General features: G+C 41.0%; 1 protein-coding gene across 1 annotated transcript in view; it reads left to right on the top strand.

Annotated features, from left to right (window-relative positions):
* The window catches only part of LOC107628258 (myb-like protein X), a 15,230-nt gene extending 6,960 nt beyond the window's left edge, over positions 1-8,270 (top strand). Inside the window, exon 3 of the mRNA XM_021119800.1 lies at positions 8,225-8,270. Within this exon, the coding sequence (XP_020975459.1) occupies positions 8,225-8,254 (30 nt within the window). The 3' untranslated portion in view covers positions 8,255-8,270. The remainder of the gene's footprint in view (positions 1-8,224) is intronic.

A 17,967-nucleotide genomic window follows, 5' to 3' on the forward strand; every position in this document is an offset into this window, starting at 1 on the left:
AGGTTTCCAAGTACAGGAATAACTAAGACCCCAACCAGAAGGAAAGATTGAGGAAGTTCAAATTTGGAATGAGGTCGGAAAGACAACAAACATAGGAGAAAATTTAGAACATCAGTTAAAAGTAGAACTCGTTAAGCTCCTACGGAATAATTCCAACTTCTTTACCTGAAAAGCTTTCGATATGCATGGAATTCATCCCGACCTCATGAGCTACAAGCTTGTTGTCTACCCTGGCTCACGACCTGTTCAACAGAAATGATGAAAGCTTAGCCCCAAAAGGGTAGAAGTCGTTGAAGAGCAAGTCCAAACACTTTTGGAAGGCGGATTCATAAGGAAGGTAAAATACCTGTTGTGGCTCATTAACATGGTGCTCGTGAAGAAATAGGATAGGAAGTGGAGGATGTGTATTAATTGTACCAACATCAAAGCTTGTCCCAAGGACCCATACCCACTTTCCAATATTGACGCTTTGGTAGATTCGGCCTCAAGCTACAAATATTTATCCTTTATGGATGCATATTCGGGATACAACCAAATTCTGATGTACAAGTCAGATTAAGAGAAGACTACTTTCATTACTCCCAGGGTGAACTACTACTATGTGGTAATGCTTTTTGGGTTGAAAAATGCTGGAGCCACTTATCAAAGGTTAATGAACAAGGTATTCTCATCCCATCTCAAAAAGTTGATGGAGCTCTACGTAGAAGATATTCTTGTAAAGACCAAGGAAGAAACCAGTCTGCTGTCCGAACTCACAGAAGTGTTCAACACGATAAGGTAGCATGGGTTGAGATTAAATCCCAGAAAGTACATCTTTGTAGTAAAAGTTGAGAAGTTTCTGGGATTCATGCTCACTCAGAGAGGCATCAAAACCAACTTGGACAAATGTAAGGCCATCATGGAAATAAAAAGTCTGACTTACTTAAAAAATGTCCAACAGCTAAATGCCAGTCTGGCAACCTTGTCTAGATTTTTGGCCGGGTCGGCTTTGAAATTCTTACCATTATTTACAGTATTCAAGAAGGGACACCAGTTTCAATGAACTCAAGACTTCAAAAAATTCTTGATCCAGTCACTAATACTAACTCAACCCGAAGAAGGAGAAGAACTCGTGATATACTTAGCCGTTGCAAACAAGGCCATAGCTTCAGCCCTGATCTGAGAAGATAAAGAGGGATAGCGACCTGTTTATTTCACAAGCAAGGCATTACAAGGGGTGAAACTGAACTACCAAAAGACTCCAATCTTACTTTCAAGCTCACACTATTAAAGTCTGAACTAACCAATCTATAAAGCATATCCTCCAAAAGACGAACATTGCAGGTCGGATGCTACAATGGGTTGTGAAATTATCCGAGTTCGACCTTAAATATGAAACTTGGACAGCAATCAAATCTCAATATCTAGCCAACTTCTTGGCCGAATACACGGGTCCAACAAGGAAGCTCAGCAGCTTGGCATTTATATGTGGATGGATCATCAAGTAAAGCTGGTAGTGGGGCAGAAATCATTCTTGAGAATAAAGAAGGAACTCAAATAGAGCTCTCATTAAAATTTAAGTTTCCAGGCTCCAACAACCAAGCTGAATACGAAGCCATGCTTGTTGGCTTAAAGCTAGCCAATAAAGTCAGAGCATCAAAAGTCACAGTGTTTAGTGACTCCCAAGTGATAACCTCTTAGATAAATGGGGATTACCAAGCTAAAGATCCTAACATGAAGAGGTACTTGGAGAAAACACTAGAAAAACTCCGACAATTTTAGGGAACAGAGGTCAGACACATAACTCGATAACTAAATTGTCAAGCTGATGTCCTCTCCAAACTAGCTAGTATTAAGCCAGGGGAAACAATAAAAGTCTGATCCAGGAAACTATCCACACACCATCAGTGGCCAAGGAAGTTGACAAGTCGAACGCATTGACTATCTCCAATCTAAACTTAGGTTGGATGACTTCTATTATTGAATATCTCAAATTTGATATCATCCCTAAAGAAAAAAGGGAAGCAAATAGACTTATAAGGGAAGCACAAAACTATACTTTGGTTCACAACATTTTCTATAGAAGAGGAGTATCTACACCCTTACTGAAGTGCGTCCCGACCTCCAAAATTGAAGAGGTCCTAGAAGAAGTACATAGTGGCATCTGTGAAAATCACTTAGGAGCACGGTCACTAGTTAAGAAAGTGATATGGGATGGCTTCTTTTGGCTGACCTTGCAGAGGAAAACGGCCGACTTCGTCAAGTGCCCACCTTGCCAAATGCATGCAAATTTCCATGTGGCACCACCAGAAAAGCTCATCAGTATCACTTGACCATGGCCTTTTGCAAAATGGGATTTGGACCTGCTCAGATCATTTTCTCAAGCACCCGAGCAGGTAAAATTCCTCATAGTTGGAATTGATTATTTCTCTAAGTGGATTAAGACAGAACCTCTGGCAATCGTCACAGCTCAAAGAAGTCGGAGATTCTTCTACAAGAATATTGTAACCCGATTTGGGGTTCTATATTCCATCGCTACGAACACTAGTACTCAGTTTACCGACTCAACGTGGCAAGCCTTAAAATTAAGCACCAATTAACATCAGTAAAGCACCCTCAAGTCAATGGACAAGTAGAAGTTGCGAATAAAGTCATATTGGTAGGGCTCAAAAGAAGACTACAAGAGGCAAAAGGAGTATGGGCTGAAGAGCTCGCGCAAGTTATATGGGCAAATTGAACAATTTTCCATTCCACAATGGGAGAATCTCCGTTCTGACTTGCTTATGGCATAGAAGCTATGATTTCTATAGAAGTAAAGGAAGAAAACCAAAGGGTAAGGTTCTACAATAAAGTGAAAAATATCCAAACTCAAACAGAAGAGCTCGACCCCCTCCTAGAAATCCAAGAACAAGCCCGGATAAGGGAGGAAGCATTGAAATAAAGGATTCTACAAGGTGCAACAAGAAATTTATTAGAAGAAACTTTGCCACGAAAAATCTCATATTGATCAAAAATGACATCGAAGTATAGAAGTCGGGCAAAAAAAAAATTGGCTGCGAATTGGAAAGGACCTTACAAGATTATCGAAGTCTTGGGAAAAGGTTGCTATAAATGTTTGGCCTACAAGGGAACGAACTCCCTAGGTCATGGAATGCAGGTAATATGAAGACATACTATAGCTATAAAGCGCACCTTGCTCCCTAGTGTACTCTTTTTTCCGACTTCATAGTTTTTTTCCCAAGAAAGGATTTCCTAAAGGGGGTTTTAACGAGGCATCATAGCAAGGGATAGAAGTTAAAAATGAAAACATGAACCCATTAGGCAATCCTAATTTCCAACTTCATAGAAGTTCAAGCTTAGGGTCTTAACTAATTCCAACAGGGACAATTTGCTAAAGTCTCAGCTCTATCAATTACCTCTAGCCTCATTTTTTCCAAATGCATCATCATATTTATCCTCTGTCTTAAGATTTCTCAGTTCAGTAGGATCAATCACAAATATAAATTAAATACGAACTAATCACAAATAAGCACAATTAGAACAAGTAGTACAACTAGCAGTTAGGCAGGATTATCAGATAGGCAAACTAAAATACACTTATGCACACCTAAACAATTACAAACAAATACAATATGATGCATGCCAGAAGGACATTGTGTCTCAGTTATATTTCCAATTCTGATACATTCGGTAGCTAACCCCAGACATTGTGTCTCGGTTGCGCATCTCCAGGAGGAATATAAACGAAGGAGAGTACCTTTTCACCTTCTCCTGGAGGAATTACGAAGGAGTGTGCTGATGAGAGGAACTTTTGCGTGGTCTAGAAATTTGCGGATAAATCCTCGTTGCAGATGTAATTTCTAAACCTTCAAAAGTCCTTTCATACAAATGTTTTAGGTGTCACAAGTAACAAACCCCTTTAGAAATTGTTAACTGAGTATTCAAACCTCGGGTCGTCTTCTCAAGGAACTGCGAGGAAGTATGTTCTTATTATTGGCTATGAAGGTTGTAATCGGGGTTTAGAAGATAAGAAGCAAGTAATTTGAATGACAAGTAAAGTAAATAGCAATTAAAATAAATAAATACTGTAAAGCAGACTTTTGGCAAGGTAAGAGAAGTTGGAGGTCCAACGTAGTTATCTCTCTCAACTATAATGAAAGTTGAATCTAAACTCCACTTGATCAACCTGTACTAGGGCAAAGGAAAGTCAAGGGACTAATTAAATTGACCTTTGAATCCTATTTATTTCCTAAGAAAAGGTTGGGATTACTTAAGTTCAGCTCAATTAGCAAGACAACGATTATCAATTATGTTGAGTTTAATAACTGTTGAGTTACTGAATTCTTAACCAGGACCAAAAGGGGAAAAAGTAAAATTGCTGGAATAATAAAAATATCCTTAGATGGGAAGGAATGACAACTTAAATCAAAGGGAACAATCATAAACTGAAAATACCTCAAATATTATTAATTCAGATAACAATCTGTAACATGGATGAAATTCATAAATTCACTGATTAATTCAAGTGCTGGAATAAATAAAAGTAAAAGGAAGCTAAAACAAAGGAACGTAAAACCTGGATTGAGAGTCACTCTTAAAACAAGAAGAAATCCTAAATCCTAAAAGAGAGAGAGAGAAGATCTCCCTCTCAATTGAATCTAAATCATTGAAAAGTAAAATATGCGAGCTCTCTTTGAATGGATATATTCCCACACTTTATAACCTCTGGTCTATGCTGTCTGTACTTGGATCTGGGCCAAAAAGGGCTTCAGAAATCGCTGGGGGCACATTCTGTAAATTCTGATACATGGCCTCTGTCACGCGTCCGCGTGGGTCACGCGGTCGCGTCATTCGGAGCTTTTCCTTGCCACGCGGTTGCGTCAGTCATGCGACCGCGTCATGTGCGTTCTGCTTAAGGCGCGCGGTCGCGTCAGTCATGCGGCCGTGTCGCTGCTGATTCGTGCTTGGCACGCGATCGCATCATCCATGCGATCGCGTGGATACCAGTTTCCTTAAAGCTCCGTTTTGCTTTCTCCTTCCATTTTTGTATGTTTCTATTTTTCTTTTTATTCTTAATTTCTATAGCTTTGTTCTTCATCTAACCAATCAACAATTATAGAATATAGTCATACCAAAAAGTCAGGAGGTCTTTAATTGAGGTCCGGCCAAGGTAAAGGTAAGAATTTCTGTATAGGGTCAAGTGAGCTAATAAGTGAATCCTTAATTAGACTAAGATCTCACCTAACATACATATCTAGTAAAACAAAATCTCTTTACCTAATTTCCCATATTTCCCACTTATTGTTACATGCTCATGTTTCACTTTTTATTTTTATCCCATGTGCATTGTTTTCATTGGGGAATTTCTTTTGTATCCCCTTTTATTTAGATGCTAAAAAATAACTCTCTTTTTTTTCTTTTTTCTCTTTTTTTTTAATGCACATGGTAATTGAATCACTTAGATTTTCTCATGAGCATGCTTCCCAAATTTATTTTATTTCTTTTAACTTCTCTACCTTTTTGGTTCTATCATCCATGTTCCCAAAAGGTTTCCCAAATTTAACTCTATTCATGATTTTCTATCTTAAGCTAACCAAGGATTCACTTGGGATTTTCTTTTGTTTTTCTGCTTAAGGCTAGTAATTTGGCTAAATAGAATAAAGGGGTTTTAAAAGGCTCAAGGGGGCTAACAGGGGTGATGTAAAAGGTCGGCTAATTTGGGGTAAGTGAGCTAAAATCAAATGATGGCCTCAATCATTCTCTTGGTATGTATCTACATTCTATATTCTATAATTGGACATAAAGATTAAAGCAAAGGAAAGAACATCAGAATAAAAAGAAATGTAACACACAGAAATGAAATTATGGTTTGAATGTAACCATACAACTTAAGCTCAAGACTCACAGGCTGTGTGTTCTCTAACTCAAGCTTCATATATCATTTATATATTATATGCAGGTTTAGTTAAAAATTCCCATTATTCTCATAAAAAAAAATTATTTAGGGTAGCTTTTAAAGTTTTAATGTTCCTCCTTGATGAAATGTTGTCAGCTTAACTACATCATGTAATGCTATATATAAGGTTTGTGGATTTAAATCTGATATGTTCAATTTCCTAGCTTACTTCCTTTTTATATTTCAATTTAAAATATACTATCTTATGCTAAAAAGGGTAAACTATACTAATTAATCCACTAATAAATCAGAATTGCAAACTAAACTAAATAACTAAAAATCTGAACTAAAGATGCAATATGCAGAAAATAGAGTAAAAATACATAAAAGCAATGTATAAGTATTCAGAAAATAACAGTAAAAAGAAAAATACAGAAAAATATTCAAAATAAAAGAAAAAAAAGATGTAGTGGTTCACCAAAATAACCGCCAGAGATGGCAACCTCCCCACACTTAAAAGGAAGCATTGTCCTCGATGCTCAATCAAGCCGGGTGTGAAGGAGTGTCATCACTGGGAGGGATGGTAGCTGGAGTCTCAGTGGTGGTGGTGGGCTGAGGGTCTGGCTGCTGTGGAGGAGGTGCTGACTAGAGCGGGATCTCAAGATCTGCAGCCTCAATCTGATGTGGGACCACTGCCTGTGGTGCGGTCGACGCTGCCTCCTGGGGATGGGTCTCTGCCTCGGGTGCATCCGCTTCTTCCTCAGATGCCTCGGATGGTGTGTCAGGCTCGGAGGGAATCTCACCGGATCGTATCATCAGCTTTAGGTGCTCATAGCGCCGCTTGTTGCGACGCTCCATCTGGTCAAGTCGTCGGAACAAGCGGTGCACCAGATGATAGACGGGCTCTGTGGCAGGTGGAGGTGCAGTGGTGGTAGCAGGGGTAGGTGGTGCAGCAGTGGAGGAGGAGGGTCCAGCAGACGGTGGGGCTGACTCATCAGTAGCAGTGAATGGTGGTGGTCTGTGGCCCAAGGCTAAGAAGTTCCGGCTGTGCGGAATGATCTTCCTGTAATCCGCCGCTGGTGGTCTCTCATCGGCAGCCTCCCATGGCACGTCAGCTCGACGGCCAAGCTGTGTAACTAGATATGGAAAGGGGAGGGTGCCTCGGACATGGACCTTGGCCATATAGTGCCGAATGAAATGTGGCAAATAAAGGTCCTTACCCTCTAGCACGCACCAAAGGAGGGTGATCATAGCAGCCGGGATCTCCGTCTCGTGAGTACTCGGCATCACATAATTACTCAAGATCTGATGCCATAACCGAGCCTCATCGTTTAAGTATGCTCTCTTGATCCCTCTAGGCATGGTAGTGTCCTGACCCATCTCCCAAGGAACTGTCGGGTCGAGAACTATCTGTGCCTTTACAGCATCCCAATCAAACTGCATCTGACGCATGTCCTCCTCAGCCTTTGAATAACCATCAGGCTGATCGGACTTGGCTGGGAGCCGGAGAATGTCCTCTAAGGCCTCTTCAGTGACCAGAATTTGTTTTCCTCTCAGGTTCACTGCATCTAGGGTAGTGAGATAGTAGTTGCAGTAGAATTCCCGTACCCAAGATGAATTGACCTCTGTCAGTGTTCTTCCAGAAAGAACCAGCCCCTTTGCTTGATTTGCTTAGTGGTGTACTGCTGGAGTGCTTCTGGAATCTTCAGAGTTCGCTCCAGGTATAGATTTCTGGAGTTTGCAAAAGCCGGGTACTTCAGCTCAAAGTACCGGTTTGCAAATTTTATAGGATCATTTGCAGGGAGCAGCTGGTCAGCTTTTTCCTGCTGTGTGAAGTTCTTCTCCCGCCATGAAGAATCGTGCATTAGAGCAATGATGGACTGGGAGGAGTCTCCTCTCTTGCGCTTGCCAGTAGCTTTGCCTTTTCCTTTCCTCTGTGAGGCAGACATCCTGAAAAACAGAGAACCAGGATATAGGTAAAATAGGAAAGCAAATAGGCAATTAAACAAAGGAAACTCAAAGCGTCAAGGGAGAATTAGAATAAGGAAAATGAGTAAATGAAATGTGATTGAATTTATGTTAAAGGGAAAAATAATCAATATGCCATGGTGAGAAAGTTAGAGGAAAATGAAAATAATCAGAAAAGAGATAAAAAAGGGTTAGTATGGTTAGAATTTGAAAAAGAAATTAGTAAATAAAATTAGTGAGTTAGTAAAGTGCGGGTTAAAGTAAGTGGCATAGAAAAATTCCATATAACAAGGATTCACAGGTAAAAATAGAAGTACTCATAATCGAACAAGGAAAACAGGGTGATGCTGATTCGAATAGAAATAAAGAAAGCAAAAATTGGAATCAGTGAATCACAAATGCAGTTTATGAACTAGGAAATCAAAGAGGATAAGAAAGTCTGCCATAGCATTCATGAAATGGTTTGGGTAAAGCAGAGTAAAACAGAGTTCAGAAATGCCAAACCAAAACATGAATGAAAACAATTTGAAAAAATTTGGGCAGCATTCCGGCTGAAATTGGATTATCCCGGAAAATAAACAGCAAACATAGCAATTCATATAAATAAAAAACTTGCTGCAGTTCTGCACGACTGATAGGGTTCGTGTGACTTGGGGGGTTATACTTTCGAATCCACGCGGCCGCGTGGGACACGCGGTCGCGTGGTTGGGGTGAAAATGGGAGTGACGCGATCGCATGGGGCGCGCGATCGCATGAGAGGGGGGAAAGAAGGTTGACGCGATCGCGTGAGTCGCGCGATCGCGTCACTGGAATTCGTGCTAAACGCACGACTCCAGCGCCGTTTTAGCGCAACTCTCTGTCTCCATTTGGGGTGATGTGCAATCCATGCGACGCGGTCGCGTGGGATTGGTATTGTGCAAGTGACGCGATCGCATGGGGCATGTGATCGCGTGGGCCAATTTGTGCGAAACGCACAAGGGCCGCACGATTCCAGCCTAACTTTCTGTTCGTTGGATCCTTACGCCGATATATATATCACGTGGTCGCGTGGGTCACGCGATCGCGTGGGTGGTGTTTCTCGCAATATGACGCGATCGCATGGGCATGCGATCGCGTCGTGCACCCTTTTTTTTTATACATGAAAAATGCAGAATGCAATGATTAACATGAATGCTATGCATGATTCCAGGTTTAATAAATTAAAATGAAAAAGGAAAAATGAAAGCAATTAACAAGAAATAAATTGAAAAAGAAGCGACCATACCATGGTGGGTTGTCTCCCACCTGGCACTTTTAGTTAAAGTCCTTAAGTTGGACATTGGAGGAGTATCCTGTTATGGTGGCTTATGTTTAAATTCGTCTAAAAATCTCCACCAGTGCTTGGAATGCCAATAGCCTCCGGGGTCCCAAACTAAGCATGCAAAGCTTCTGAGCAGCTCCAAACAGATTTTCAGGCTCCCGGGACTACGAATGTCAGGATAGAGTCCAGGATTCCAATTCTTGCTTTTAAATCTGCCTCCGTCTTGATTTACATTTTTCCATTTGGGCGGGTTAAAAAGTAGAATCTCACCTTGGTGACCAAACGTTTTCCGTGATCCATGCAATTGAGCATGATACCAATCCGTGTACTTCGAAGTGAAGCGTGGAACCTTATTGAGCCTTGTGCACCAGCTCTGAGTACGAGCCATTTCCCTCTTACTCTTAAAGCCGCAGAGAGCTCTAAGCTGGCCATCTGTTTCAAGCAAACCATATTCAAGTGAATAAGTAAAGTTATAAGTTAAGGATTGTACCCACTTGAAGCTTGTATTAGGTGGTGATGGCCTTGGGATAGGTGTTTTTGGTGGTTCTGCAAGTTCCATTTTCTTGTGCTCTTCTGTGAATTTCTCCACTTCTTTGCAAAGATCTTCAATTGTATCTGTGTCCTGGTCAAAGTTTTCTTTGTCTTCCTCATCACTTGAGTCATAGATTGGAGGTTGAGAGAAATCTACCTCTGCATCATCTTCATATTCACTTGGGGAAGATTCTTCGATCTCAGAGAATTCACTTGCGGATGCAAGTTCATCACCCAGAGAGCTAGACTTGTGACTATCATCATCAAGGGAATTTGCTTCTTGGATTATTCTGTCTGATTCTTCATAAACAACTTGCCTTGGAGATTGTACAATATCCTCCTTAGCATCAACTGTAGCATCCTGGACGGAGTTTTCCTCAATTCTGGATTCCCATGGAGGTTCAGCATCTCCTAGATCTTCAACCAACTCTTCTTCTTAAACAATGACAGCTTCTTCTAATTGTTCTAGTACAAATTCATGCTCTGTCTTGTCCACTGGAGTTTCTGGCAATTCCTTCATGCTCTGCTCTTCATTGAGCTGTCCACATGGAGCTGTGGCTGATCCTTGCGTAATTGAGCGCCTAGAAGCCCATTGAATCATTGCTTGCTCCAGTTGTTTAATGGTTGTTTGAAATTTAATTACTGTTTCCCTTAGGCGATCCTCTGCTTCTCGAGTTGCTGGACTTGGACATGATACAAAGGAAAGTGGTGGTGATTGGGAACGATTGGATTAGTATTGGGGTAATGAAGGATCATATGGTGGCGAATGGTGAAGAGAAGCTTGTGAGTGTGGTGGTTCGAGGTTATGTTGAAAGGATGGTTTATATGCACGGGGTGGGGCTTGTTGGTAGTTACAAGGTTGTCCACCATGTCTTTCAGCTGGGTATGCACTACAGCTCAATTAGCAAGATAACGATTATCAATTATGTTGAGTTTAATAACTGTTGAGTTACTGAATTCTTAACCAGGACCAAAAGGGGAAAAAGTAAAATTGCTGGAATAATAAAAATATCCTTAGATGGGAAGCAATGATAACCTAAATCAAAGGGAACAATCATAAACTGAAAATACCTCAAATATTATTAATTCAGATAACAATCTGTAACATGGATAAAATTCATAAATTCACTGATTAATTCAAGTGCTGGAATAAATAAAAGTAAAGGAAGCTAAAACAAAGGAACGTAAAACCTGGATTGAGAGTCACTCTTAAAACAAGAAGAAATCCTAAATCCTAAAAGAGAGAGAGAGAAGATCTCCCTCTCAATTGAATCTAAATCATTGAAAAGTAAAATATGCGAGCTCTCTTTGAATGGATGCATTCCCACACTTTATAACCTCTGGTCAATGCTGTCTGTACTTGGATCTGGGCCAAAAAGGGCTTCAGAAATCGCTGGAGGCGCATTCTGTAAATTCTGATACGTGGCCTCTGTCATGCGTCCGCGTGGGTCACGCGGTCACGTCATTCAGAGCTTTTCCTTGCCACGCAGTCGCATCAGTCATCCGACCGCGTCATGCGCGTTTTGCTTAAGGCGCGTGGTCGCGTCAGTCATGCGGCCGCGTCGCTGCTGATTCGTGCTTGGCACGCGATCGCGTCATCCATGCGATCGCGTGGATACCAGTTTTCTTAAAGCTCCGTTTTGCTTTCTCCTTCCATTTTTGTATGTTTCTTTTTCCGTCCTTTAAGTCATTCTGCCTTAGAAAATCTGAAACTACTTAACACACTGATCACGGCATCGAATGAAAATAAAGGTAATTAAATTAATTAATTTTAAAGCTTAGGAAACATGTTTTTCATTTACATCACACAATAAGGAAGGGAAAGTAAAACCATGCAATTAATGTGAATAAGTGGGTGAAGGATTGTATAAATCACTCAAATTAAGCACAAAAGAACTCATGAAATATGGGTTTATCAACCTCCCCACACTTAAACACTAGCATGTCCTCATGCTAAATCCAAGGTAAATAATTAAGGTTAAAGTGATGGAATGTCATGCAATGCAACCTAATTTAAATGCAACTACCTAAATGAATGATGCATCATGCAACTCTAAATTATTTACTCATACATAAAGCTTACATGTAGCCAAGTTAATTCACATTCTCAAGGAGTCATGTATATATATATATATAGCCAACCCTTAAATAATAAAGCATTTTAGCAAACGAGATGGGAAAGAAAACATTGTACAAACTTGCAAAACAATTAGTAAATTAAGTACGGATATATGTTGATGAGTTATTGAACCCTCACTGGATTTTGTGTTTACTCTCTAGTCACTCAGTGTTTATTGGGTTTATTCACTCTATTTTTCTTTTTATTCTTAATTTCTATAGCTTTGTTCTTCATCTAACCAATCAACAATTATAGAATATAGTCATACCAAAAAGTCATGAGGTCTTTAATTGAGGTTGTAATGTGGTCATGGTAAAGGTAAGGATTTATGTATAGGGTCAAGTGAGCTAATAAGTGAATCCTTAATTAGACTAAGATCTCACCTAACATACATATTTAGTAAAACAAAATCTATTTACCTAATTTCCCATATTTCCCACTTATTATTGTAAGGCCCACATCGGTTGGGGAGGGGAACGATGCATGCCTTATAAGGGTGTGGATACACATGCTCATGTTTCACTTTTTATTTTTATCCCATGTGCATTGTTTTCATTGGGGAATTTCTTTTGTATCCCCTTTTATTTAGATGCAAAAAAATAACTCTCTTTTTTTTTCTTTTTTCTTTTTTTTTCTTTTTTTTTTAATGCACATGGTAATTGAATCACTTAGATTTTCTCATGAGCATGCTTCCCAAATTTATTTTATTTCTTTTAACTTCTCTACCTTTTTGGTTCTATCATCCATGTTCCCAAAAGGTTTCCCACATTTAACTCTATTCATGATTTTCTATCTTAAGCTAACCAAGGATTCACTTGGGATTTTCTTTTGTTTTTCTGCTTAAGGCTAGTAATTTGGCTAAATAGAATAAAGGGATTTTAAAAGGCTCAAGGGGGCTAACAAGGGTGATGTAAAAGGTAGGCTAATTTGGGGTAAGTGAGCTAAAATCAAATGATGGCCTCAATCGTTCTCTTGGTATGTATCTACATTCTATATTCTATAATTGGACATATAGATTACAGCAAAGGAAAGAACATCAGAATAAAAAGAAATGTAACACACAAAGATGAAATTATGGTTTGAATGCAACCATACAATTTAAGCTCAAGACTCACAGGCTGTGTGTTCTCTAACTCAAGCATCATATATCATTTATATATTGTATGCAGGTTTAGTTAAAAAATCCCATTATTCTCATTAAAAAAATTATTTAGGGTATCTTTTAAAGTTTTAATGTTCCTCCTTGATGAAATATTGTCAGCTTAACTACATCATGTAATGCTATATATAAGGTTTGTGGATTTAAATCTGATATGTTCAATTTCCTAGCTTACTTCCTTTTTATATTTCAATTTAAACTATACTATCTTATGCTAAAAAGGGTAAACTATACTAATTAACACTAATAAATCAGAATTGCAAACTAAACTAAATAACTAAAAATATGAACTAAAGATGCAATATGTAGAAAATAGAGTAAAAATACATAAAAGCAATGTATAAGTACTCAGAAAATAACAGTAAAAAGAAAAATACAGAAAAATATCCAAAATAAAAGAAAAAAAAGATGTAGTGGTTCACCAAAATAACCGCCAGAGATGGCGACCTCCCCACACTTAAAAGGAAGCATCGTCCTCGATGCTCAATCAAGCCGGGTGTGAAGGAGTGTCATCACTGGGAGGGATGGTAGCTGGACTCTCAGTGGTGGTGGTGGGTTGAGGGTCTGGCTGCTGTCGAGGAGGTGCTGACTGGATCGGAATCTCAAGATCCACAGCCTCAATCTGATGTGGGATCGCTGCCTGTGGTGTGGCTGGTGCTGCCTCCTGGGGATGGGTCTCTGCCTCGGGTGCATCTGCCTCCTCCTCAGATGCCTCGGATGGTGTGTCGGGCTCGGAGGGGATGTCACCGGATCGTATCATCAGCTTTAGGTGCTCATAGCGCCGCTTGTTGCGACGCTCCATCTGGTCAAGTCGTCGGAACAAGCGGTGCACCAGATGATAGACGGGCTCTGTGGCAGGTGGAGGTGCAGTGGTGGTAGCAGGGGTAGGTGGTGTAGCAGTGGAGGAAGAGGGTCCAGCAGACGGTGGGGCTGACTCATCAGTGGCAGTGAATGGTGGTGGTCTGTGGCCCAAGGCTAAGAAGTTCCGGCTGTGCGGAATGATCTTCCTGCAATCCGCCGCTGGTGGTCTCTCATCGGCAGCCTCTCATGGCACGTCAGCTCGATGGCCAAGCTGTGTAACTAGATATGGAAAGGGGAGGGTGCCTCGGACATGGACCTTGGCCATATAGTGCCGAATGAAATGTGACAGATAAAGGTCCTTACCCTCCAGCACGCACCAAAGGAGGGTGATCATAGTAGCCGGGATCTCCGTCTCGTGAGTACTCGGCATCACATAATTACTCAAGATCTGATGCCATAACCGAGCCTCATCGTTTAAGTATGCTCTCTTGATCCCTCTAGGCATGGTAGTGTCCTAACCCATCTCCCAAGGAACTGTCAGGTCGAGAGCTATCCGTGCCTTTACAGCATCCCAATCAAACTGCATCTGACGCATGTCCTCCTCAGCCTTTGAATAACCATCAGGCTGATCGGACTTGGCTGGGAGCCGGAGAATGTCCTCTAAGGCCTCTTCAGTGACCAGAATTTGTTTTCCTCTCAGGTTCACTGCATCTAGGGTAGTGAGATAGTAGTTGCAGTAGAATTCCCGTACCCAAGATGAATTGACCTCTGTCAGTGTTCTTCCAGAAAGAACCAGCCCCTTTGCTTGATTTGCTCAGTGGTGTACTGCTGGAGTGCTTCTGGAATCTTCAGAGTTCGCTCCAGGTATAGATTTCTGGAGTTTGCAAAAGTCGGGTACTTCAGCTCAAAGTACCGGTTTGCAAATTTTATAGGATCATTTGCAAGGAGCAGCTGGTCAGCTTTTTCCTGCTGTGTGAAGTTCTTCTCCCGCCATGAAGAATCGTGCATTAGAGCAATGATGGACTGGGAGGAGTCTCCTCTCTTGCGCTTGCCAGTAGCCTTGCCTTTTCCTTTCCTCTGTGAGGCAGACATCCTGAAAAACAGAGAACCAGGATATGGGTAAAATAGGAAAGCAAATAGGCAATTAAACAAAGGAAACTCAAAGCGTCAAGGGAGAATTAGAATAAGGAAAATGAGTAAATGAAATGTGATTGAATTTATGTAAAAGGGAAAAATAATCAATATGCCATGGTGAGAAAGTTAGAGGAAAATGAAAATAATCAGAAAAGAGATTAAAAGGGTTAGTATGGTTAGAATTTGAAAAAGAAATTAGTAAATAAAATTAGTGAGTTAGTAAAGTGCGGGTTAAAGTAAGTGGCATAGAAAAATTCCATATAACAAGGATTCACAGGTAAAAATAGAAGTACTCATAATCGAACAAGGAAAACAGGGTGATGCTGATTCGAATAGAAATAAAGAAAGCAAAAATTGGAATCAGTGAATCACAAATGCAGTTTATGAACTAGGAAATCAAAGAGGATAAGAAAGTCTGCCATAGCATTCATGAAATGGTTTGGGTAAAGCAGAGTAAAACAGAGTTCAGAAATGCCAAACTAAAACATGAATGAAAACAATTTTAAAAAATTTGGGCAGCATTCTGGCTAAAATTGGATTATCTCGGAAAATAAACAGCAAACATAGCAGTTCATATGAATAAAAAACTTGCTGCAGTTATCAGTAATGAATAGAAACAGGAAAATTTGGAGTAACAAGCAGCAATTGCAAGAAATCATGAGGTCACAGGAACAGCAGAATTGCAGTTATGATAAAACATAAACAGGAACAGTGCAAGTAAATAGACCTAGATCCACTAACCACAGCCTAAGCTACCTAACAACCTAAAAATTTAACTACAGCATGCATATCTATCTATCCTAAGTATGAACAGAAATGGAAAAAAAATTACAGAAAAACGACGAACGGATAAAAAGGGGGTTGCGTTTTGCGGAACCTGGTAGGCGGGAGGGGTGGAACGGGGAAGAAGGTGGCTGCGGCGGCGTCCGGCGCGGTGGCGGGGCACGGTGTCGCGGTGGCGGCTGAGGGGGGGCAGTGGCGGATAGAGGGCGCGACTGATAGGGTTCGCGTGGTTGGGATGAAAATGGGGGTGATGCGATCGCGTGGGTCGCGCGATCGTATGAGAGGGGGGAAGAAGGGTGACGCGATCGCATGGGTCGCGCGATCGCGTCGCTGGAATTCGTGCTAAACGCACGACTCCAGCGCCGTTTTAGCGCAACTCTCTGTCTCCTTTTGGGGTGATGTGCAATTCATGCGACGCGATCGCGTCGCTCACGCGGTCGCGTGGGATTGGTATTGTGCAAGTGACGCGATCGCATGGGGCATGCGATCGCGTGGGCCAATTTGTGTGAAATGCACAAGGGTCGCACGATTCCAGCCTAACTTTCTGTTCGTTGGATCCTTACGCCGATATATATATCACGCGGTCACGTGGGTCACGCGATCGCGTGGGTGGTGTTTCTCGCAATATGACGCGATCGCATGGGGCATGCGATCGCGTCGTGCACCCTTTTTTTTTTCATGCATGAAAAATGCAGAATGCAATGATTAACATGAATGCTATGCATGATTCCAGGTTTAATAAATTAAAATGAAAAAGGAAAAATGAAAGCAATTAACAAGAAATAAATTGAAAAAGAAGCGACCATACCATGGTGGGTTGTCTCTCACCTAGCACTTTTAGTTAAAGTCCTTAAGTTGGACATTGGAGGAGTATCCTGTTGTGGTGGCTTATGGTTAAATTCGTCTAAAAATCTCCACCAGTGCTTGGAATGCCAATAGCCTCCGGGGTCCCAAACTAAGCATGCAAAGCTTCTGAGCAGCTCCAAATAGATTTTCAGGCTCTCGGGACTACGAATATCAGGATAGAGTCCAGGATTCCAAGCCTTGCTTTTAAATCTGCCTCCGTCTTGATTTACATTTTTCCATTCGGGCGGGTTAAAAAGTAGAATCTCACCTTGGTGACCAAACGTTTTCCGTGATCCATGCAATTGAGCATGATACCAATCCGTGTACTTCGAAGTGAAGCGTGGAACCTTATTGAGCCTTGTGCACCAGCTCTGAGTACGAGCCATTTCCCTCTTACTCTTATAGCCGCAGAGAGCTCTAAGCTGGCCATCTGTTTCAAGCAAACCATATTCAAGTGAATAAGTAAAGTTATAAGTTAAGGATTGTACCCACTTGAAGCTTGTATTAGGTGGAAATGGCCTTGGGATAGGTGTTTTTGGTGGTTCTGCAAGTTCCGTTTCCTTGTGCTCTTCTGTGAATTCCTCCACTTCTTTGCAAAGATCTTCAATTGTATCTATGTCCTGGTCAAAGTCTTCTGTGTCTTCCTCATCACTTGAGTCATAGATTGGAGGTTGAGAGAAATCTACCTCTGCATCATCTTCATATTCACTTGGGGAAGATTCTTCGATCTCAGAGAATTCACTTGCGGATGCAAGTTCATCACCCAGAGAGCTAGACTTGTGACTATCATCATCAAGGGAATTTGCTTCTTGGATTATTCCGTCTGATTCTTCATAAACGACTTGCCTTGGATATTATACAGTATCCTCCTTAGCATCAACTGTAGTATCCTGGACGGAGTTTTCCTCAATTCTGGATTCCCATGGAGGTTCAGCATCTCCTAGATCTTCAACCAACTCTTCTTCTTGAACAATGACAGCTTCTTCTAATTGTTCTAGTACAAATTCATGCTCTGTCTTGTCCACTGGAGTTTCTGGCAATTCCTTCATGCTCTGCTCTTCATTGAGCTGTCCACATGGAGCTGTGGCTGATCCTTGCGTAATTGAGCACCTAGAAGCCCATTGAATCATTGCTTGCTCCAGTTGTTTAATGGTTGTTTGAAATTTAATTACTGTTTCCCTTAGGCGATCCTCTGCTTCTCGGGTTGCTGGACTTGGACATGATACAAAGGAAAGTGGTGGTGATTGGGAACGATTGGATTGGTATTGGGGTAAAAAAGGATCATATGGTGGCGAATGGTGAAGAGAAGCTTGTGAGTGTGGTGGTTCGAGGTTATGTTGAAAGGATGGTTTATATGCACGGGGTGGGGCTTGTTGGTAGTTACAAGGTTGTCCACCATGTCTTTCAGCTGAGTAAAAATATCCTTAGATGGGAAGCAATGGTAACTTAAA

The sequence above is a fragment of the Arachis ipaensis genome, chromosome B01 (genome assembly GCF_000816755.2).
Source record: "Arachis ipaensis cultivar K30076 chromosome B01, Araip1.1, whole genome shotgun sequence".
NCBI classification, from domain to species: Eukaryota; Viridiplantae; Streptophyta; class Magnoliopsida; order Fabales; family Fabaceae; genus Arachis; species Arachis ipaensis.